The sequence below is a fragment of the Dreissena polymorpha genome, chromosome 1 (genome assembly GCF_020536995.1).
Source record: "Dreissena polymorpha isolate Duluth1 chromosome 1, UMN_Dpol_1.0, whole genome shotgun sequence".
NCBI classification, from domain to species: Eukaryota; Metazoa; Mollusca; class Bivalvia; order Myida; family Dreissenidae; genus Dreissena; species Dreissena polymorpha.
In genome coordinates, this window is record NC_068355.1 from 42,613,328 (window position 1) to 42,638,415 (window position 25,088).

General features: G+C 35.3%; 4 protein-coding genes across 5 annotated transcripts in view; 1 reads left to right on the forward strand and 3 right to left on the reverse strand.

Moving 5' to 3' along the window:
* The window catches only part of LOC127878112 (ectopic P granules protein 5 homolog), a 44,105-nt gene extending 41,882 nt beyond the window's left edge, over positions 1-2,223 (forward strand). The window contains exon 34 of the mRNA XM_052424537.1: positions 399-2,223. Coding sequence (XP_052280497.1) covers positions 399-699 — 301 coding nt within the window. The 3' untranslated portion in view covers positions 700-2,223. The remainder of the gene's footprint in view (positions 1-398) is intronic.
* Positions 2,224-2,523: 300 nt separating this feature from the next.
* Positions 2,524-7,392, reverse strand: LOC127878189 (histone deacetylase 6-like). Its single transcript, XM_052424677.1, has 4 exons — positions 7,172-7,392; positions 6,381-6,903; positions 5,511-5,639; positions 2,524-4,834 (listed from the first exon to the last, which is right to left on the reverse strand). The coding sequence occupies exons 2-4, from the start codon at positions 6,876-6,878 to the stop codon at positions 4,778-4,780; spliced, it is 684 nt and encodes a 227-aa protein (XP_052280637.1). The 5' UTR covers positions 6,879-6,903; positions 7,172-7,392; the 3' UTR covers positions 2,524-4,777.
* Positions 7,393-8,521: 1,129 nt separating this feature from the next.
* On the reverse strand, positions 8,522-10,942 carry LOC127878199 (histone-lysine N-methyltransferase 2D-like). 2 transcript variants are annotated; one of them, XM_052424698.1, is made up of 3 exons: positions 10,726-10,942; positions 10,024-10,360; positions 8,522-9,942 (listed from the first exon to the last, which is right to left on the reverse strand). In XM_052424698.1, exons 2-3 carry the CDS (start codon positions 10,333-10,335, stop codon positions 9,856-9,858), a joined length of 399 nt encoding a protein of 132 aa, XP_052280658.1. In that variant the 5' UTR covers positions 10,336-10,360; positions 10,726-10,942; the 3' UTR covers positions 8,522-9,855. The 2 variants fall into 2 exon arrangements, with proteins under 2 accessions (XP_052280658.1, XP_052280650.1); XM_052424690.1 differs by having other exon boundaries at positions 8,522-10,360.
* Positions 10,943-16,038: 5,096 nt separating this feature from the next.
* LOC127878145 (uncharacterized) lies at positions 16,039-19,807 on the reverse strand. Its single transcript, XM_052424582.1, has 3 exons — positions 19,169-19,807; positions 17,691-18,901; positions 16,039-17,311 (listed from the first exon to the last, which is right to left on the reverse strand). The coding sequence occupies exons 1-3, from the start codon at positions 19,501-19,503 to the stop codon at positions 16,899-16,901; spliced, it is 1,959 nt and encodes a 652-aa protein (XP_052280542.1). The 5' UTR covers positions 19,504-19,807; the 3' UTR covers positions 16,039-16,898.
* Between the last annotated feature and the right edge of the window lie 5,281 nt (positions 19,808-25,088).

Consider the following 25,088-nt stretch of genomic DNA (forward strand, 5'->3'; position numbering starts at 1 on the left):
AAAGTTTTTTGTTATCAAAACGGTACTTGCAAACTTCATGCATGAAGGTCAGATTGTCAGGTTCATGATGGCAAACTATAGAATGACAAACTTTTCTTCTGTATCTCTGTTTGCAAACTTGCATTGTGTATGGGCGTGCAGAACAAATGTTTACTTTCTTTGCAAATGAAAACACTTCCTGTTGTGAAAGTAAGTGTTAATTGATGTCTGATGCGCTGTACATGTTTGTGAGTTTTAAATGTTGTTTAGTTTTGTATAAGTTAATAGGCTAAATGATTATATGCTTGCAAGTTGTATGCAATTTTAAAGACAAAGAAGTTTAAGTTTGTATACAGTGTTGTATTGGCATACACACTTTTATTTCTTTGTTTCTTAAGTCTCATGTTTTTTGGTTTCAGATTCCGCGTCTGCAGCCGAGCCTTTGTTGCTTTCTGCAGCCTCCAAATAGCAGGTGACAGCAGTCTCCGCCTTAAACCCGCAGACCCCGCCTCCTCAGTACCAGCTGTGAAACTGGATGTGAATAATCTGCTGTCAATCAAAACCAACAAGAAGTATCAGCCAATCAGAACGCAGGTGGACAGAGTGTGTGAGTATGTGAACGACCAATCAAAATGCTTGAGAGATGCCATTGGCCTGTTGGCAATGTTGAAGGAACTTTTTTATGCTGACAAACATTTTTTATCTTTGATTGAGTCATAACTATACTCGTTTTTTGTGCACAGCTGTTTCATAGATTATAGATTGGACTAAAACATTGTAGTTGTAGACAACATAGACAAAAGCTGTTACTGTAAGTAGACAGTGTACAGTATATAATGATAAAATCTGTGTTTAGTTGTTTTTATGAGTTAATTCAAATTTTGGGATTCTTACGTTCCTATCAAATATGCTGACAATCTAGTCTCATGAATAGTGTTGCGATTATTATGTTCTTTCTAGACTTGAGATTATGTCATGTGCTTGTTAAAAACAAAAGAAGCATGATTTTTTGTGTCTATTGATTTTTTTTTAAGTATTTAAAAGATGTCAATATGTATCTTCAATATAAGCGAGTGTTTGTAAAAGATGCAAACATCATGTAAATGTCCTTTACTCATTGTTTTGATATGGTTGTTACAATATTCATATTTGTTCAAAGAGGAGATGTAGTCAAAACTTGTTTGATTTTATTTCTGGTAGGTATCCAACCCTCATGTAGTTAAATGGTAAAGATTTTGATATGCATTTTCTTTATCGCTATTAATTTGAGTCTTAATGCTATGAGGTGAAGTTTTATTCACATTTTAATGTTTCATAAACAATTCTGGCCCAAGTGTGCGATAATGACTCCTTGAACCCATTTGAACTGCAATTCTTCGCATTAACAGTTCCAAATGGGTGACTTCATTTCTATTCATTGTTGTTTGTTTGTTGTGTACTCCTGCGTCTTGTCTAGTGCAATGTGTTATTTGCCATTACTGAAGGACTGCATGATATAATAAAGTCTTCCCTCCTAATGGTGCTGCTGAAGTCTCCACTATTTAATACAAATGTTCTATATTGAAAAAAATATTTTGCATACAGAAAATAAAAGAAATTTTGACAATATTTATTTGTGATACCTATTCTGAGGTTATTTGTAAATAGTAATTATTAGTTTTACTGAGCATTTCTGTTGCATATACAAATGTAGCAAGAAATGTACATAGATTGCATTAGTATTTATTTCTGTGATAGTAATACTGACAAATAGAACTTACCTGTTGTTTTCTACACATTTTGGTTGTTGTTTTGTTTTATACATATGGAAAGTTGATATAAAATGTTAATTTATAGATTAGAGTGTTTGAGAATCCTGTCAATTTGTTTGATAGCTGATTTCCTTATGTTTATATATAAAGAGCAGATTCCTAATTCATATATTCTTTTTCCTTAACATGACTGGAGCATTTTTTGCTTTCATGCTAAAACTTTTTTTTATTAGGTTATTGCTACTGCATACAATTTGTCTTGCACATGTTGTTAACATGTCAATTTCACATTGTTGTGAATGTACCTTATGATAGGCTGTCTGTTTAGTTGATATTACTTGTCTGATGGTTTTAAACTGTTGTGGATTTCTTTGTGTTTGTCAAATTTCTGAGAATATAACTTGAACATACTATTGTTGTAAAGATATTATGACATGTTACAAAGTTTATTGTGCAATTACTGATATGTTCTAAATACATTTGTTACAAATTATACTATACGTTGTTTCCTTAAATATATGTATATTTTGCATTTCATCGCCCATAAGATAATTTTGCCAAAAATTCAAAAATAAGAGTAGCAAATAGACAGAATGCAATTTCCATCTTTTCATGCAAATATCCATCTATCAAATAAGAGTGGTACATTCTTTTGTAAAATAACATGATATTGATATGTCGCTTTAAAAATAAAACAAGTATAAATTGATCTCTTTGAAAATACTAACAATGATATCAGCTTAAGCAATTAAAATGTTATTATTCATTTTCATATAAAAAAACTGAAGAAACCTTTCTAATTTAATACTTTTATTAAATCACAAATCAACAGTGCACTGTTTAATTTAAATGCATGCACAATTAATTTCACACACAAAATATTGATCCAGATGACACCATCTTCTTTCTTGAGCTGTTACAATTCTGTATTCTAAATGTGTTCAATGTTAACAGTGAAACACGAGACCATCAAATCAATATGTGAAGAATTTCTAGACAAATAAAAGATGTCAATTTTAGCTTTAAAGGGATATTGAAGTTGGTTGTACCCATATTAAAATAATAATAAATGCAAATAAAGAAGTCCAAATGAAAACAGACAAAATTCAGCCAAGGTATAGTTATTGAGATGAAAACTAAGAATATAAATGGGTTGGTGAAGAAATACATTGTATACATTGTATTTTTCTATCACTATTATAGATTGTACAACTTTGGCATGTTTTTTGTATGGCATCTTTTTGGGAAAAAAAGTTTTGTAGTACATATTTCATAGCTTTTTATGCAAATATGACCTTCCCATTTGAATCAGTTGTGCTTATTATCAAGAAGTAAATGCTTTATGAATGTAAAATATACATAAACCCTTGCCAAAGTTTGTGCTTTGTCTGTTCTCAGTTTTTCGCGACAAACTTGATATTTGTTTAACACAATTACAATATTTTCCCTAATGTCTTTTTTCCTTGCAGTAATGTCATCTGATCAGAAGATGTCTGTTTTAGAAATATTTATTAAACATGTCTAGAAAATGGTGAAAGATTTAATTACAATTACAACATCAACAATTTACAACCATTGGTACAGCAATACTCAACAATAAAATCACAACATTGATCAATGCGGTAAGTAACTGAATGCTGTAAGTAACTGAATGCCGGGTAATAATATTCAGGAAGCTGTAAGGTGACCTTGCATTCCTAGTAAGATTGCCTGTAAATCAAGACATCAGAAAAAATCACCAAAATACACATATCTTTCATGGTCTCTTATAGATGCACTAATACTCATTAAGCAATATTCAAGTTATACAATATTTGTTTCATTTATACACATATGCTTTGATTAATCTTCCATGAAATGCATACTCGTTTTCTAACAGGAATTTAGTACAATTCTTTAAAAACATTATAAAAAAAATCAATATTCTCTATAAAAAAAGTCAGTTTCTCGCTTATTGATCAAGTATACATAGGAATATTGTGCTTTTCTTTAACATTAAGTACACATACATGATATGATAGTAGCTCATTTATCAAGCACACATGAAATATACTCATTTAACTAGCACATATTTTAGTTACTCATTTATGTGCACACTTACATGGAAAATTCTAAATAGAAATCAATTCATCAACTAATTTTTAACACACATTAGTTTCTTATAATTTAAGTCAAGCACACATAAACATGTAAAATTGTCTAACAAATCACTCACTCATGATATCTTCTTTAACTTTATTCAACACATGCGGACAGATATGTATTGTTGTAACAGATAAACATAGACATGTGAGATACAATGTTATTAATTAAGCATGCATACATCTTTTTATATCACACTTTCAAGCACACATTTCGTTATTTTTCTAAACCCTAAGCAAACAGTAGTTCATACAACTTAAATGAACCGAGAATGCACAGACGTGGTTGGTTGTTTCTTGACCGTAAACAAAGGATGCAAACATACTTACGTTGGTTTCTCTGATTTAACATAACTGATTGACATTCATCAGACAAACCTCGACATTTCCGATTGAAATTAATCTTATAAACAGTTTTGGTTTAATGTTTTAACAAAGCAGTTTTATATAATTGATTACTAATCATGTATATCCGTTTCTCTGACATCATTGGAGCACACAGCTATTGATATGCAATCTTATTAAAATAATTAATCCAGCACAAATGGATGCACGCTGAACGAACTCCCGTGAGTCAAATTCCAGTTTACTTTATTATGTTAACTTTGCATTATGCAAATTCACATAAATACAATATGTTCGATTCTGTCAACATTAATTAAGCGGATCTTAAATAATATAAGTGTGCTTTAAATTAAGCACTATGTATACCAACGGAATCACGGTTCCCAGTTGAAACGGTACAGATACAATTGATCACCCAATAAAATGTTTAAAAGCAATGTATCACATTTATTGCAAGCAGTGGCACGTGATAATTTTACAATTAAAGCTTTTACAATTAAAAGTGCAATTTACATAAAAGATGTTTTGAAATATCGTTCTAAGGATGGTCAGACACAGCTTTCACAGCTCAGAACCGAACTTGCTCTTGTGTGCAGCATTCTTGATAGGTGTCAAGACCTGCAACAAAATGGCAATGTTGTAAGAACTAACGCTTAACCCAACAACATTCAAAAGAACGAAGGGCATGTGTAATAATATAATATAATCTTCTTTGTATATGGTATCAGCCCAGACATAAAATAGTTTCCTACTTTTATTACCACTCGAGCATGCATAACTTAATGGTATTTCATCATGTCATGCTTGCGAAAACAGCACATCGTATGCGAGTTTTCATGGTTATATAAATTATAGAAATGTGTTGAAACAATTGCCTGGGTATCGATATAAAAATAAGAAGCAATGCCCGTGTTGCCAAATTAACGTTAAAACCAATGTCGGGTCTGTCAAAATAACATAAAACACGATATCCGTCTGTGTCGAACAACAACTCCACAAATTGTCATCATATAGGAACACAAAATTTACGTCTTTGGCGAAAATCTTGAATGAAAATTCTTCCCCTGTTTTGAAAACATCATACAAACAGGAACAGCTGTCCACCCGTGTCGAAATACAAACAATGTTGAAACAATTGTCCGCTTTAGTGGAAATAAAAACATGGGAATAGTGTCCACCTTTGTCGAAAAAAATACACCAGAAATAATTGTCCCCGTGTTTAAAAAAATCAGTAGGAAAAAATTGTCGTTTTTTACCGAAGTCTAAGATTCTTAAATAGCACATATTAACAAACCTCATTATCGAGATAGTTTTCGCACTTATAACACCAGACGGACAGGTCTGCGTAGCTCAACACAACAGGGTGGTCAGCATCCTCCCCGTGTTTCACCATGTGACTGTTCACGTAGCGGCTACAAAACACCTGCCACAACAAATAGATAGCTATGTTATGAAAAAGTAACTCTTTTCCTTGAGGAGACGGACTCTATGTGAAAATAATGATTTGAAACAGTTCGTCCTATGTGATATTAAAACATAAAATAAATACGGTCAGTTTAGAAATAATGTCAATTTATCGAATTAGTTTTCATAACAACTCAAGGAATTCGTTTGTTTAAGACAAATAATCTGCTGTTGTTTTATTGTTAAAAACTATTCCGTTTAAGGGAAAACATGTCTACATAGTTGCTGCTTTTAAATCACAATGATATAGTTAGTTTTAGTAGAAGACTTTGCAGATCAATATATAAAATGTCTTTTTGTTGCTTTTAAATAGCTCGACAACTTCTGTTTTAATACAATATAATAATTGAGGAAATACAACTCCGAATAGTGATAGCATATTGTTTTTTAGCATAGTATTACTTTTGTCAATTCATTTTGTAGTATGTTCTATATTCAAACATTTGGTACACAAAACAATTCTACAATCAATTATTAAATCAGACGAGGTTCCATTACATGTAAACAGACGCGACAGAACCATATCTCTCCGGTACAAGCGTTCTCTAAATTCAACGCGTATTACGATAAAAGGGCCATTCCTATATGTAATTACCTTGAAGCAATGGAGACAGTCCTAGAATTCTAAAGTTGCGTTGCGCTTTTTATACAGATCCCCTACGTTAAGACCTTACTCTGACCACTTCCTTAACGTAATTACCTGGTAGCAGACGAGACAGACCCAGTTCTCTCCGGTAGCGTTGCACTCGGTACAAGGGTCCTCAACGTTCAGACTACACTCCGGTAGAGGGGCCACTTCCTTCACGTGATCACAGTCAGTTAAGGGCTGTACCTGTTCCCCCTCTGTCACGGGACTGACATCTTTCTCTTCTGGTACGAGGCTGACTGCCTCCCCTTCCGGCACGGGGCTCACCTCCTCCCCTTCCGGCACGGGACTCACCGCCTCCACTTCCGACACGGGGCTCACCTCATCCCCTTCTGGCACGGGGCTGACCGCCTCCCCCTCCGGCACGGGGCTCACCTCATCCCCTTCTGGCACGGCGCTGACCGCCTCCTCTTCCGGTACGGGACTCACCGCCTCCACTTCCGGAATCGGACTCACCTCCTCCCCATCCGGCATGGACTCCACCTCCTCCCGTTCCGGCATGGGGCTCATTTCCTCTTCTTCTCGAACAGGGCTAGATCCTTCATCTGCCATTTTGGATTTGACAAGTTCTTGGACACTAAGGCGACAAAGAAAATGTAACGATTAGATTGCAAAAGGGAGAAAATATAACACGAGTATCTTTTCTACTTTAAATACCACTAGTTACATATAAACATGAATACCCGGTACGTGAATAGTACTCACGTCTGGTTGTTTTTATTATTTACTCCAAATGAAGACGGTATTATTGTAATAAATGGTATAATCTAATAATTGTTCATGATACAAACAATAACGTCTTAAACACAAATAATTAAATAAAATTTAAACAACCACGAACTTACCCAAGAATATCGAATGTCAAATGAAGCAATAATATTATTAACTAGTGTTTCTCCTCCACAAATATTCAAGAATCCACAATATTTCAGAATAATTCAGATCCGGTGCAGTTTTCCTGACTATCCGACCTTTTTACAATTGTGTGCACGTTAAATCCTTGAAAAGGCAGCAGCAAATGTCTAATGCCCTGCGCCAGACGATGTAGTGTGCAACTTATAGGAAGGACATCGTCTGATCTGGAAGGAAAGGAATCAATAAGGTGCCGTGTGCAGCTACTGCAATGCGACAGACTGGCAGACTTGAAGCTGATTCAGAGGAGCTATTTCCAGGCTTTTAACATGTCTGTTCCAGAACATTCATTACTCTTTTCTGTTGCAATTCAATTTGCATACAGTGTTTGCGATTAAATATGTATGTATTTTTAATAAATAAGTTTTATTTTCACAAATACAGTATAACAATCAATATTTCTTTCGTTTCAATCCTTTTCTGATATCTATTGTATTGTGTATTTTGATATAGTGTACTTGCAAACAGAAAAAAATATGGTAGACTAATTAATATTTAATAATTTAATATCATATGTCAGCATTTTATCGGTGTATGAACTGTTGGAAAAATAACGACGGCGTTCTTAAGACGTAATTTTCTGTACAGATTAAACATCGTTGAAACGCAGACAAATGGTCAATGATACTTAAAATTCCTACATAAAAGACTAAAATGACCTGCAATATTAACATTCTAAAGGCAACTACGCACTTCTATAATTATGCAGTTGTATAAATTAAGTCTCATTTTTAAATTTATTTTTGTCGAAAGGCATATCGTTAACATCGGTGCCAAACTATGACGTCACTTGGCCCATGACGAATGAAAAAGAAGCTCGATACGATTTGCACAAAATATTAACGCCATTGCGCTTTTTTAAATGAAGAAATACTGTTATTACTTTTAAAGTTTAAATTTGAATACGGAAGGGTTCATCGGGAACATGTCACGTTATCTCATTATAAAATCAAAATATGGGAATATAATTAAAACAGGAAGTGAGCGATTCATGTACCGCCGGGACGTCTTTCGCCTGCAAAGCACAGAAACAGTTAGAAACATTTGAGTTGTTCAACGCTTTGAGATTTTTCCACTTTGGAGCTTGCTTTATGAATGTCAAATGTACATAAACCCAATTCCCTCGCCAAGGTTTGAGCTTTGTCTGTTCTCAGTTTTTCACGACAAACTTGATCTATATTTAACACAAACACAATATTTTCTCTAATGTCTTTTTACCTTGCAGTAATGTAATCTGATCAGAAGATGTCTGTTTAAGAAATATTTATTAAAATTGTCTAGACAATGGAGAAAGATTTAATAAAATTAACAATATAAACAATTCACAACCATTGGTGCAACAAGAGTCAAAAATGAAATCACAACATTGATTAATGTGGTAAGAAACTGAATACCGTGTTATAATATTCAGGAAGCTGGAAGGTAACCTTGTGTTCCTAACAAGATCTTCTGTAAATCAAGACATCCGAAAAAACACCAGTTCATATTTTCTCATTGGGCAAATAGTATATACACATATCTTTCATGGTTTCTTATAGATGCAGTAATACCTATTAAACAATATTCACATAATACAATGTGTCAAATTTATACCCATATGCTTTGATTAATCATACATGAAATACATACTCTTTTTCTAACAGGAATTTAGTAAATTGCTATTAAACAAAACTTATTATGCTCTTAAATTAAAAAAAATACGCAATGTCTCCATAATGTATTAAGCATTTTTTTGTTTACTTTAACACGAAGTACAAATACATGATATGCTAGAAACTCATTCATCAAGCGCAAATGTTTAATAACTTTTTATCAAGCACATAAATGTTTCATGTAATATAGATTTACTCATTTAACTAGCACATAACAATCTTAGTTATTTAATTATGAGCACACAGACATGGTAGATATAGAAATCAATTCATCAACTAATTTTTAACACACATTAATTTCTTATAATTTAAGTCAAGCAAACATGAACATGTACAATTCTCTAACATAATCAAGCAAACAGAACATTAATATTCTAATTCTATATCACTAATCATTCACCCACGCATGATACTTCTCTAACATTATTCAACGGACATAAAATAGTTTACTACTTTTATTGCCAATCGGGCATGCATTACTAAATGGTATTTCATAATGTCATTGAACTTGTTTTAAATACCGAATTCAGAAAACAGCAATGTCATAATATGACGCTATTTCTTATTTTCGCAAATAAGTTCAGTTACTGCAGATACATACTGTATGCACGTTATACATCTATATCCGATTTTTTGTAGAATTTTGAGTGGAGATTCATGGCCAATTATGTGCAAAACATGTACAGATGCAGCACAAAGTAAGATCAACGGTAATCGATTCACATTACAGACATCATTTAGCAGATAGAATTAATTGTATAACTAGTCCGCTTGAGAAAACAGCACATCTTATGCGGGTTTTCATGGTTATATTAACTTAAAGAAATGTGTAGAAACAATTGCCTTGATATCGATATACAAATAAGAAGCAATGCCCGGGTTGCAGAATTAACGTTAAAACCAATGTCGGTTCTGTCAAAACTGTAGAGGGGCCACTTCCTTCGGTGATCACAGTCAGTTAAGGGTTACACCTGCTCCCCCTCTGTCACGGGACTGACATCTTCCTCTTCTGGTTCAATACTGACTGCCTCCCCTTCCTGTACGGGGCTCACCTCCTCCCCTTCCGGTACGGAACACACTGCCTCCTCTTCCGGTACGGGGCTCACCTCTTCCCCTTCTGGCACGGGGCTCACCTCCTCCTCTTCCGGTACGGGACTCACTGCCTCCTCTTCCGGTACGGGGCTCACCTCTTCCCCTTCCGACACGGGGCTCACCTCCTCCTCTTCCGGTACGGGACTCACTGCCTCCGCTTCCGGTACGGGGCTCTCCTCATCCCCTTCTGGCACGGGGCTGACCGCCTCCTCTTCCGGTACGGGATTCACCGCCTCCACTTCCGGAATTGGGCTCACCTCCTCCGCATCCGGCATGGACTCCACCTCCTCCCGTTCCGGCATGGGGCTCATTTCCTCTTCTTCTCGAACGGGGATAGATCCTTCCTCCGCCATCTTGGATATGACACGTTCTTGGATACTACAGCGACAAAGAAAATGTAACGATGAGATTGCAAAAAGGGAGAAAATATAACAAGAGTATCTTTTCAACTTTAAATAACACTGGTTATATATGAACATGAATACCCTATACGTGAATAGTATTGGTTGTTTTAATTATTTACTCCAAATGAAGACGGTATTATTGTATATATATATGATATAATCTAATATAAAATGATTTTTAATTTATAATTCTTTGTTCATGATACAAACAATAACGTCTTAAACACAAATAATTAAATGAAAGTAAAACAACAATAAACTAACCAAATAATAATTGACACAAACAATAACGTCTTGAACACAAATAATTAAATAAAAGTAAAACAACCATGAACTTACCAAAGAATATATCGAATGCCCAATAAAGCAATATTATTAATAACCAGTATTTCTCCTCCACAAATATTCAAGAACCCACACAATTTCAGAATAATTCAGATCCGATGCAGTCTGCCTGACTATCAGACCTTTTTACAATAATTTGCAGGTAAAATCCTTGAAAAGGCAGCAGCAAATGTCTAATGTCCTGCGCCAGACGATGTAGTGTGCAACTTATAGGAAGGACATCGTCTGATCTGGAAGGAGAGGAATCAATAAGGTGCCGCGCGCAGCTACTGCAATGCGACAGACTGGCAGACTTGAAGCTGATTCAGAGGAACTATTTCCAGGCTTTTTACATGTCTGTTCCAGAACATTCATTACTCTTTTCTGTTGCAATTCATTATTCATATAGTTTTTCAGATTAAATACATTAAGCATTTTTTTTATAAACATGTTTTGTTTTCATAAATACAGTATAACGATTAATACTTCTTTCGTATCTAGTCTGATATCTATTGTATTGTGTATTTTGATAAAGTGTACTTGCCAACAGAAATAAATATGTGTAAATTAATTAATATTTAATAATTGAATAGCTTTTGTCTGCATTTAATCGGTGAATGAACTGTCGGGAAAAAAACGACGGCGTTCTTTAGACGTAAATTTCTGTACAGATCAAACGTCGTTGAAACGCAGACAAATGATGAATGGTACTTATAATTCCTACATTGAAGACTAAAATTACCTGCAATATTACAATATTAACATTCTAAAGGCAACTACGGACTTCTATACGCAGGTGTATGCATTAAGTTTCTTTCTTGATTAAATTATTTTTATCGAATGGCATATCGTTTACATCGGTGCCAACCTATTACGTCACTTGGACCATGACGAAAGAAAAAGAAGCTCGATACGATTTGCACAAAATATTAACGCCATTACGCATTTTTAAATGAAGAAAAGTTAATATTTTCGAGTTAAAAATTGAATACAGAATGGTTCATCGGGATATGTAAAACACGTCCCTTTATCTCATAATCAAATCAAAATATGGGGATATAATTAAAACAGGTAGGTAAGCGGTTTATGTACCGCTGGGACGTCTTTCGTCTATAAAACCCGGATACAGTTAAAACATTTGATGTGTTCAAAGCTTTAAGATGTTTTCCACTTTGAAGCTTGCGGTGGCTTCGAGTTTTATAACTTTCTATATTCAACACAATTTTATCAATGCGAAAATGTCTTAATCGAATGTTTACCGTTAATCAACACAAAGCGAATGTTTACCGTTAATCAACACAAGGTGTGTTTACATATCCGAGTAGTAAGCATTCTGATTATCAAACATTACGTGGTGCCTTTCAAATCATGTATTTTTGAATGAAGCCGATGTAATATTAATAAAATCTGTCTCAAAAGTGTGTGTTGTATTCACATTTAAAGTCATTTATAGTGTCAACAAATATATATTTAATAAAAAAAACAACTGTTTATTGCTTCAGTGTGACTTTATGATTTCGTGAACATTTTTTTCTAATTTTATGATAATTATTGTTGAAAATGTGATAAAATCGGTATCTATACCCATAAAAAGACAATTGTTATCACTTTTCAAATATGATGGTGTTTTGTACAGTGTACTTATACTTCTTGTCCACCTGTCAGCCATCCAAACTATTTCGGAACAGTTCTATCCCTGATGAGATGTACAGAATATCATGATGTTGGGCAATACCCAGACATGGATGAAGAAACTTCAGTGACGTATACTGCATAAAAGGAACATCGGTGACTTTGACGAAGTAAATTCCCCTCCTTCCCCATGCAACAGCAACCTGACTACTCCGAGGCAATATTTCGAAAGCCTGATCAAACAGTTTCAATTTCGTGTTTCCAAAATCAGAAATGATAAATTCCCCAGTGAATATGTTTATCAATTTGTTATCATTTGTCTATTATCTAGAACACATGCATGAATAACTCTCTCTGTGGATGGTATACATTTTGTTAAACCGGCTTTAAACCAGCGTCGTCTTATATTTGCCGAAAGAGTAGTGAACCATGTATAATGTACGGATATGACATATACTGCTCATATAAAATATTTGAAATGCGACATGTCTTAACATTTGGATTGTAAATAATTAAGATCCAAAAGTTTAGAAACACAAATTATATTACCACTTAAGTGGATAACGAGGACATAAAACCTCATTTTGTAGTGCGGGTATTTTGTTGACATTACTTTATTACAAATTTCACTTTTTGTTTTTAGTTTTGTGTTCAATATTAAACTTCCGTCATAAAAAGTTTTATTTGTACACGTGGACGTTTTAATGGCAGTAACTTTTATTCTTGATTGTTAAACAACACTCTTTCGTAACAAATCCAAGAATTAGATTTGTACATATTCATAAAGAAAGAATGCAATTGCAAAATCCGGGATGAGTGTTATGTTACAGTGCACGAGTGACTTCGCTTGAGTCGTTGCACTTATGTATCTGATGTTCACTTGTCGCGTTAGTCATTTGTATGATCTGAGAGAGGTAAATTTGTCGCGTTTTTCGTTGCTCTGATCTGTCAAATATGCATATGTTCATTTACTGCTTATATCGTTGGTCCGATCGGTCGGATGTTCATTTACTCCACAAGTCGTTGGTCTGATCCATCAGATGTTCATTTACTCCATAAGTTGTTGGTCTGACCCTCATGCGTGAATTTACTGCATTATTCGTTGGTCTGATTCATCAGATGTGCATCTACTGCATAAGTCGTTGGTCTGATTCATCAGATGTGCATCTACTGCATACATCGTTGGTCTGATCCATCAGATGTGCATCTACTGCATAATTTGTTGGTCTGATCCATCAGATGTGCATCTACTGCATAAGTTGTTGGTCTGATCCATCAGATGTGCATCTACTGCATACATCGTTGGTCTGATCCATCAAATATGTATCTTCTGCATAAGTGGTTGGTCTGATCCATCAGATGTGCATCTACTGCATAAGTTTTTGTTTTGATCTGATCCATCAGATTTGCATCTACTGCATAAATCGTTGGTCTGATCCATCAGATGTGCATCTACTGCATAAGTAGTTGGTCTGATCCATCAAGTATGCATCTACTGCATAAATCGTTGGTCTGATCCATCAGATGTGCATCTACTGCATACATCGTTAGTCTGATCCATCAGATGTGCATCTACTGCATAAGTCGTTGGTCTGATCCATCAGATCTGCATCTACTGCATAAGTCGTTGGTCTGGTCCATCAGATGTGCATCTACTGCATAAATCGTTGGTCTGAGCCATCAGATGTGCATCTACTGCATAAGTCGTTGGTCTGATCCATCAGATGTGCATCTACTGCATAAGTCGTTGGTCTGATCCATCAGATGTGCATCTACTGCATAAATCGTTGGTCTGAGCCATCAGATGTGCATCTACTGTATACATCGACGGTCTGATCCATCAGATGTGCATCTACTGCATAAGTCGTTGGTCTTATCCATCAGATGTGCATCTACTGCATAAGTTGTTGGTCTAATCCATCAGATGTACATCTACTGCATAAGTTGTTGGTCTGATCCATTAGATGTGCATCTACTGCATAAGTCGTTGGTCTGATCCATCAGATGTGCATCTACTGCATACATCGTTAGTCTGATCCATCAGTTGTGCATCTACTGTATAAGTCGTTGGTCTGATCTATCAGATGTGCATCTACTGCATAAGTGCTTGGTCTGATCCATCAGATGTGTATCTACTGCATAAGTGGTTGGTCTGATCCATCAGATGTGCATTTACTGCATAAGTTGTTGGTCTGATCCATCAGATGTGCATCTACTGATTACATCGATGGTCTGATCCATCAGATGTGCATCTACTGCATAAGTTGTTGGTCTCATCCATCAGATGTGCATCTACTGCATAAGTGGTTGGTCTAATCCATCAGATGTATATCTACTGCATACATCGTTAGTCTGATCCATCAGTTGTGCATCTACTGTATAAGTCGTTGGTCTGATCTATCAGATGTGCATCTACTGCATAAGTGCTTCGTCTGATCCATCAGATGTGCATCTACTGCATAAGTGGTTGGTCTGATCCATCAGATGTGCATTTACTGCATAAGTTGTTGGTCTGATCTATCAGATGTGCATCTACTGCATAAGTGGTTGGTCTGATCCATCAGATGTGCATCTACTGCATAAGTGCTTGGTCTGATCCATCAGATGTGCATCTACTGATTACATCGATGGTCTGATCCATCAGATGTGCATCTACTGCATAAGTGCTTGGTCTGATCCATCAGATGTGCATCTACTGCATAAGTCGTTGGTCTGATCCATCAGATCTGCATCTACTGCATAAGTTGTTGGTCTTATCCATCAGATGTGCATCTACTGCATAAATCGTTGGTCTGATCCATCAGATGTGCATCTACTGCATAAGTTGTTGGTCTTATCCATCAGATGTACATCTACTGCATAAGTCGTTGGTCTGATCCATCAGATGTGCATCTACTGCATAAGTCGTTAGTCTGATCCATCAGATGTGCATCTACTGCATAAGTTGTTGGTCTAATCCATCAGATGTACATCTACTGCATAAGTCGTTGGTCTGATCCATCAGATGTGCATCTACTGCATGCATCGTTAGTCTGATCCATCAGATGTGCATCTACTGCATAAGTGGTTGGTCTGATCCATCAGATGTGCATTTACTGTATAAGTCGTTGGTCTTATTTATCAGATGTGTTTTACGGCCTAGGTCGTTAGTCTGATCTGTCAAATGTGCTATAGTCGTTATTGGTCAATCGAATCAATGTCCTGTTTTTTCATATGTGTTGTTATTATGAACTGTAATATGGTTTGATGCCTTGATGATATGTTTCGTCCGAACCCTTCAAAACGAGTCTCTTTACCTTGACTATGTCACACGACACTGTACCGTGTGTCTTCTTTCCTGACTCTAATATATCATTATTTGGATAATACCTATATTCGTAATGATTTTGGTACGTCAGTCTTTGAACTGACTCTGTCATACGAAGTTTTATCTGAGCTTCATATACTTATTTGCTCTGAATATGCATTGTGTTAATTTGTTTGCTGACACTATTCTTTGCGACTGAGCTGCATTAACAGTAAACAATACAGTTTCTGGTTGTATTTTTCGTGTTAAATTTCCAATCGCCGTAAACATTATGTACATGTTGTTAATGCTTAATTATTAATTAAGCAAAGTAAAAAATACTCTTATAACGTTTTTAGTAAAGTTGATTTCATGCGCGATCTAACAAGAACAAAGACTGCATTGGATCTTCTTATATTATATATAAATACTAGTAGTATTGATAAAATGTAAACTACCATGAACACTGCTTCTTCCACAAACACGACAATGTCTAGACAATCCAATAATACTTTAACAATTGATAAAATGTCAACATTTGTCGATATCATGTAAAAAAATATCCATACTTACCTTCCGTATTCTTTTTGGACAAATTGCTTGATACAATGGATATACTTAAATAGGTTTACATAAATCAATACATATTAAGTTTAAGCAGGTTATATACACTTATGAAAGTAAAAGCGTGAACAACGTATTTCACCACAATATTCATTTTTTACATAATTTATCTAGCAAGCTTAAAGCAATACATGCAATAATACTTAATTTTCAGTGGACTATATCTGGCAACCACATATCCGCTAGCTATGTCGAATATTATCTGAAAAGTGTTCACGTTGTCAATAATTACTTGGCACTGGCAAGTAGAAATTGTTCGTGTTATCCAGTAAGTCATCTTAACAGGAAAACATCATGTGATACCCACTAATGGCAAGTACATATGGACTTGCGGTTACTGGATATTATGCAATGTTTTTGGAAAGTCAGCATTAGGAGCTTACAGAAATTGTTCCATGTCTTGTGCACAAAATTGGGTTAATCATAAGACGAAAACAAAAGAAAATTGATATAAAACTTCAATAACAAAATTGTAACATTTAAAACACGTTAATAACCCATATTTCCACAATTGCATATTTTAGTACATGTGTATGCACTTAATTATTTTAAACGTGTTTTCATCTCAACAACATCTTAAACGCACTTTTATGAATTACATTGATAGCACGTTGAGAGTGAAACCAAATCTTATACTACACCCTTTTTAAAGTGTGTTTACGTGTGTATTCTCATAAGAATGCTTTCTTGGCGTGCAGATATTATTTGACTGAATCTTGCACACAAGTATGTTATTATTATCTTTCATGCTAACGATGAGTGAGTCCCTGGATTTACTGTAGAAGACTGCTATTGGTTTTCTCACTCCACTGACAACCTCTGCCAGTGTCTGTATACCACGATTTTCTACCTGGATGATTCTGTTAGACAAGCCTCCACACACTAAAACTTGTCCAGAGTCTGTCACATGAATGCCAAACATTTCGGTGCCCCATTGCAGCGCAGGGTCATTCATTGTTGCAATCACTGTACCATCCCTGGACAGTGTGACTAGTTTTTCGCTGTGACCGTTCACCACGTATATATTGTTGCCATCTGGACTGACCGCACAGGCAGTAGCTGTAAAGTTGGAAATGGTATTCTTTGTATAAAGCAAACTGTTATTAAGTTAGTTGTTGTGGAATTACATAATTATGATATTAATTCAATCACACATACAGCTAGTGATGAGAAGCAAACATTTCTTTAAAAAAAAGCTACACCAATTATTAATGATTACAAACCCCTAGTACCTTTATATCGGCATATTAAAGGGGCCTTTCAACAGATTTTGGCATGTATTGAAGCTTGTCATTAAATGCTTTATATTGATACATTTAAACATTGGACCTAACAATCTCCAGTTAAAAAAAAGAATACAATTTAAAAAAAAAAAGAAAAAAAGGAACATTAACACGTAATATGTTCTTTATGTTGTCTTATTCTTGTCCATCATTACCTGAATTGCGGGTTGACGTGTCTTCATAAATCTTGCTCACTAATTCTCCATCAATAGTGTAGCTATATAGCTCTGTTCCTGATGTGACGTAAATAATACCTTGGTTGTGGGCAATACTCATACATCGATGAGGGAGTTTAAGTTTTTTAAATTTCCTGTCCTTCAGCAATTGACAATTATTGACCATTCGGATGAAGTGGATCTCGTTTTTACCCACAGTTACAGCCACCAGATATGGTTCTATGTTGAAAATGGACAAAATGGCTTCAAGAAAATCATAGTGGGCAACGACCTCAGTAGAGGTCTGACTCAATAACTTCACTGACTTGTTATTAAAGTCACTGATTAAAAGTTCTCCAGTAGCCATCTCACATATTGCTGTTATACAGCATGTCTGTGAATCACTCTTTGAGCTGACGTTGTACAAAGTTTTATTGCTCACTGTGATTACTTGGTCTAGGTGCGACAATGTGCGTGCCTTGTTTAAGCCATATTTTTGGTTGTCGTGAAAAGTTTGGCTAGATGAACCTGGTATTAGATTTGCAAATAAGTCTTCCTGGTTTTCTTCGCTCATACGCTTTTCCGGGTCGATAAGCTGGTTTTTCTGATTTAAGCTGGATACTTCACCGTGTACAACCTGACTAGTAACTACATCTTCTTTTGTTGGCTGCACCTCATTCTTTGGAAAAGATCCTAGTCCTGAGAGTGCAGATAGAGTCTGTTCAACAATTGTATCAGGTTTAAAAGATATTGTTATCTCATCTTTTGCGGCCATTTCTTGTAGCATTTTGTCCGCCTGATGGGACTTGTCAATGCATTTTATGTACGTCAGGAATTGAACGGTTTCACTTTTCTTAGGCATATCCTGTATAGTAACCTTTACACTTTTCATTGCGTTAATATTGTCGTTACAGATTGTGATATCAGTTTGAAGCGATTTCATCAAATCTGCCTTTAAATCATCTAATTCTCTGATGGTTTTTAGTTGTAGCTTATCCAAACTATCGATAACTTTCTTGCGTATACTATTGATATCATTAAGAACAGTCTTGTAAGATTTCTCGAGAGAATCCATATGTTTCTCAAAGCCATTTGTCTTCTGTATCAACTGCCCATGTAATATGTCGATAGTTGATACCAAATGCTTGAAAGCATCTTTTTCGATAAGATCTTTCAGTTTATCAGCTATAAGTACGACACGATTGCATTTTCTGAAAAGATATAAAGTTAGGTTCATAATTGAACGCACAAATTTAAACCCGTTGCGCAGCATATATTACTGCCCCTATTTGAATTTAGAGAAATACGTTTATTTAGTAACTAGTAATAGAATCTAACAGATACTTACGTGCAATTTGTAAAACATCATAAATATAACTTATAATAAATACATAAACTCACCGAAATTATTGTTATGCTTATAGAAGTCATAATTTATGGTATTTACTCGTACCATATTCTACATAAAATATACTTACTTATGACGGTAGATATGACAGACAGCACACAACAGATCACCGTGGTCCTCACAAAATACTTCCAGTTTCTTGTCTTTGTGTTCCAGGCAATATTCGTGTAAATCCTCTGATGCCTTGGCAACTGGCCACTTGTTCAAGTAATTTCTTCCAAATATGTCATGCTTTTTATAGAGTTGATTATGATGTTGCAAGCATGTGTTACAGTAAAACTTTAAACATTTCTCACAATAAAAATCAGCCAGTTTGTTATTTTCATTCTCCTCACAACTATCACAGGAAAAGTCGTGGATTAAATCTGATCCGCTATAAATTGATCCCTCTAAATTAGACGCCATGTTGGACCATATAACCACAAATATATAATTAAGTACTGCAATAACTATGAAGCATGACAACGGAGACCCACAATCTTTTTCAACATTCAGAATGAGTATATTGTTCACAGTAAGATTTTTTTCTTTCAAATAATCCAGTTTTAAACCAGTATAAGTTTACAAAAATATTATATGAATACTTAATGTGTTGAAGCAATCTCTTCACAAACTCCTCGATGAAAGAGGTATAAATACTGAATTTTAAAGCATACTCTGTTAACCTTACACAGTACTAAAGCTGTTCAAGCACCACATTCCACCGTAAGGCTTCAGCAATCTTAATGAAAAGGTTATATCATCTGGTTGTATAGTGGTTCATCGCGGAGAGCTTGATTTATCTGTATGGGAAGGATTTTATTCGTTTAAATTAAAGGAATTGGTCAAAGATTTGACATTTAAAGTATGTTATTCAATAACTTAATTTGACATACAATGTGTTCACAGTTGAACGTTGCATATATGATAATTGAACACAAATATCACAATAACGTGAACACACAAAACAGTTTAAATATTTCCATCATAATTTAACCTCGTTCTAGGTTTACTTAAAGTTTGAAAGACGTCTGCTTCTTTTCTTACGTGCAATACACATGCTAATTCTATGATTGAAGGCTTAAACATTTTCTATATATCGTTCGCAAAAAATCAGATTACAAGTAGATGTGTTATTCATATTTAATCGGTTCATTTCAAAATTGAAAAACGTATTCATTTCCCCTTTCCCAACATAACGAGATTAAAGTCTTAAATGATCATGTGTCAACGCTTTTGTAAGACATTTCTTTTCAATTGTGTTCATGAGGAAAAAGATACCAGAACAAATAGTTCAACCGACTTGCCAATCGACATGTGCAAAGCAAAGACCCTTACTTTATCTAAATTGTTTAAGTACATGTAGTTAACTAAATTGAAACGCACCGTTACTTTATCTTGTTCTTTGCCAATTATAGATAAAGACCCAATACATATGCGTAAAGTTTTACAAGAATAGCTTACGTAGATACAGGCATATGAAGTTGTTAAAGTTAAACTTTAATCTGTATTTTGTCACAAAACAAGGTGGCATAATTCTGTTGAATAGCATGACATAGCATGTGTTAGCAATGTGCCTTTTCAGGGAAGTCATTTAATGTCCGAGAAAACATGTGTCAAGCTTCATTGAATTGTTAGTGGTAAAATATACATGAAGTTGTTGCACGCAAATCGTTTTCTGATCTGCGCGCGTACACCAAAGAACGTCGTATGGTAAGGCACACACTTTGTTATGTATATTGGAGTTAAAAAACAGAAAAACAAAATAATAAGCGTATTTGAAGCACTGACATATCGCTCTTTTAATTCCATGACTCCAGTTTTCTTTCAAAGGATGTTTTAATCTAAAAACTCTTGTAGGGAGAGACAGTAATCGTACGCGCTATGCAAAATATATCGGACATTGCATCATAAAGTACACAATGACCGTATTTACATGGAAAATCAATGTTTAAACTGAATTATGTTGACTTTTGCTTTATATTAGCTGAATAAATTATATAGCCCGCCATAAATAATTTAATGGATGCTAAAATGCCGTCAGTTCTTATGCAAGAAATTACTTTTATTTAAGCGCTTTGTGCAAACGTTTACATATAATTAGCCATAAGCTTGGTACTAACGTAGAGGAAGAAAGGCATTTATATAACCCTCTTTCTTTGCGAAAGAAGATTACATATTTAAAAAAACATCCCTGATATTTATGCGAATTCAAATGTCGAAACAAGATTTGCAATTAAGCAGTTCATGATTATTATTGAAGTTAAATTTTATTTACACTTATATGTATCATGAATATGGGCCAAGTGTGAGGTTGAGCGCTCTAAAATCGGTTTAAAGCACCAATGCTTTGCATTTACCGTTCCAAGGCGGTGACCCCAGCTTAATTCTTTTATGTGTGTATGTTGTTTCGTATTGCGCTGTTTCGTACTGTTTTGGCAATTGGGCAGTTGCCTTAAATAAAGGATCAACTAATTGTATATAATGAGAATGCAATTATGCTCCAGGAGCTGGAGTTTTACTTCTTTATATTACAAGCAAAACGTTAAAGATCACGTCAATTATTTAGCACTTCGGCAAACCGAGGCATTAAAACGATACATAGGTACATACTGACGTAAATGCCCGTTTGGCGATAGTGAGATCATTAGTTTACTCGTTTTTTTGTTCCAAAAGACAGTACACGGCTCTTAAATAGATCTTAAAGTGCCATAATAAGCACCCTCCCCCGCCCCCCCCCCCCTAAACGTCTAACACAAGACAACATAAAGCTGGTGATAAGAATGTGTTTTAAGTGTTATAAATGCAAAATACATTATGTTCTGATCTGAAGAATGCTATCAGATAAACTGAAACACAACACATACGTGGAGCTTTTGAGATAAAACAAAGCTCTTGCCAAGATTATTTGATAAGTGACACCCAATATACAAGCGAGATCATTTCTTGTCTCGACAACACACCTCACATACTTGATAAGTGACACCCACTATACAAGCGAGATCATTTCTTGTCTGGACAACACACCTCACATACTTGATAAGCGACACCCAATATACAAGCGAGATCATTTCTTGTCTTGACAACACATCTCACATACTTGATAAGTGACACCCAATATACAAGCGAGATCATTTCTTGTCTGGACAACACACCTCGCATACTTGATAAGTGACACCCAATATCCAAGCGAGATCATTTCTTGTCTGGACAACACACCTCACATACTTGATAAGTGACACCCAATATACAAGCGAGATCATTTCTTGTCTGGACAACACACCTCACATACTTGATAAGTGACACCCAATATACAAGCGAGATCATTTCTTGTCTGGACAACACACCTCACATACTTGATAAGTGACACCCAATATACAAGCGAGATCATTTCTTGTCTGGACAACACATCTCACATACTTGATAAGTGACACCCAATATACAAGCGAGATCATTTCTTGTCTGGACAACACACCTCACATACTTGATAAGTGACACCCATTATCCAAGCGAGATCATTTCTTGTCTGGACAACACACCTCACATACTTGATAAGTGACACCCAATATACAAGCGAGATCATTTCTTGTCTGGACAACACACCTCACATACTTGATAAGTGACACCCAATATACAAGCGAGATCATTTCTTGTCTGGACAACACACCTCACATACTTGATAAGTGACACCCAATATACAAGCGAGATCATTTCTTGTCTAGACAACTCACCTCACATTCTTGATAAGTGACACCCAATATACAAGCGAGATCATTTCTTGTCTGGACAACACACCTCACATACTTGATAAGTGACACCCAATATACAAGCGAGATCATTTCTTGTCTCGACAACACACCTCACATACTTGATAAGTGACACCCAATATACAAGCGAGATCATTTCATGTCTGGACAACACACCTCACATACTTGCTAAGTGACACCCAATATACACGCGAGATCATTTCTTGTCTGGACAACACACCTCACATACTTTAAATAATCAGTAAGATATTCATTTCAGTGCTGTGTCATATTTATGATTTATAGAACGATTTATTACAACAGACCATGTTCTGTTTGTCTGATTTATCATATACCAAGATAATGAACTGTGAAATCCAAATTCCCTGGGGACAAAAGGATTATATTTCATTATCGATGTCAATCAAGTGTTTTTTCATTATGACGCGGATATAGCTCTGTTGAAAGTAAATGTCAACAATCACTTGGTCTGCGCAGGCTGTATAACGTCCATATTTTAGAGCATAGAACACAGAGAGCGGTACACATGTCATGCACGCAGAATGTCGTTATAAATGGTTACTAGTTGTGGTAAATTAATTATGAACAACCAGATTAATGTTGCAGTTATTGTCTAAAGAAAAAAAAACTACAGTTTATATACTATATAATCACGTTAGTGTGACAGTAATCTCTCAACTGGAAGTTTGAGGAACAAAATAACGTCACCCTATGGTGCAAGAGTTTACAATTAACCATTAAACGGTGCATACGATCCGTTAAGTCATATGAATTTAAATTATCGACAAAAAAGCAAAATAGATGTGTTTATTATTTAAATTGCTTTCAATCCATGAATTAAGGACCAATATAGAGCCGACTGTACTACAGCCTGGTTTGAAACCGAACTGCGCGTCAGTTTAACTTTTATTTCCAGCGACCAATTTTGTAATTGTTCATTTCTTTAATCTACTACGTGGTTACACATTAAAATCCAGAGGGCGACAATGCGATAGGGCGATAGTAGGATGGCGTCAATGCGATAGTACGATGGCGACAATGCGATAGTACGATGGCGACAATGCGATAGTACGTTGGTGACTATGCGACAACGCGATAGTACGATGGAGACAATGCGATAGTCATATCGTACTGTCGCCATCGTATCATCGCATTTTCGCCATCGCACTATCGCATTGTTGCCATCGTACTATCGCGTCATCGTATTGTCGTACTGTCGTTATCTTATTATCGAATTGTCGCCATCGTACTATCGCACTGTCGTCATCGTATTGTCGCACTATAGTCATCGTATTATCTTACTATCGCATTGTCACCATCGTACTATCGCGTTGTCGCATAGTCACCAACGTATTTTAAAGGCACGCATATCTTTAACAAAAGACTTATACATCACATTGAATAAGAGGGCCAATGCCTCGGATATACCCCTGATGCATACAGGATATTACAACAGTACGACTTAATGAACGTCTTACGTTCATACGTCCAGGATAGAAATTTCACAACAAAGCGACAATTGAAGAAAATAGTTAAGCGTTTAGACGAAATTAACATAAAGAACGAAATACAGAGTCGCATCAAAGGCACCGATCAATGAGGCGTAACTGCGCATGTAATAGACTCCAATAATTATTCCCCTTTATGGAGAGTAGCTAAGGATAATACAAAAATACTTAACCGTATGTAAAACATTATTGAATAGCATAGGTATGTTTGTGTCTTGAAAGTTTGTATGAGAATGCAGACATTGTTGCTGAAACTCGTTAATCTCGTACTTCATAAGATGTGTTATTGCTAGAGGATACGCGAAAACATTTATGGACAATTTTAATTGAATGCATCGGAATAGCGGAATTTTCGCGCTTTATCCACTTAAATGGCTTAGAACAAAGTGCCTTGTTGGTAAAAAGGATATCTGACACTGTTGACTTATATTTTGTGCATTTTACGGTGTGCAAAGCTGCTGTTAGCATCCTGAACTAGTGTTGGACGCTCTGAGCCGGTTTTTTTTACAAATATGATGTTGATGTGTCGATCGTATCTATGTTAGTGTATCTTAACACTATATAGCAGTCTTCCGTGGAAGGCAACATTTGTGACTTATATTAAGTATATTCGCCTGCTTTGTCTTTAATTTCGTTTTCGCTTTAAGACATATACTCGGCAATAAGTTACACTGAAAAAAACCTATGCTCATTTCAATCTGATTATTTTCCAAGGGAATTAACAATTATATATATA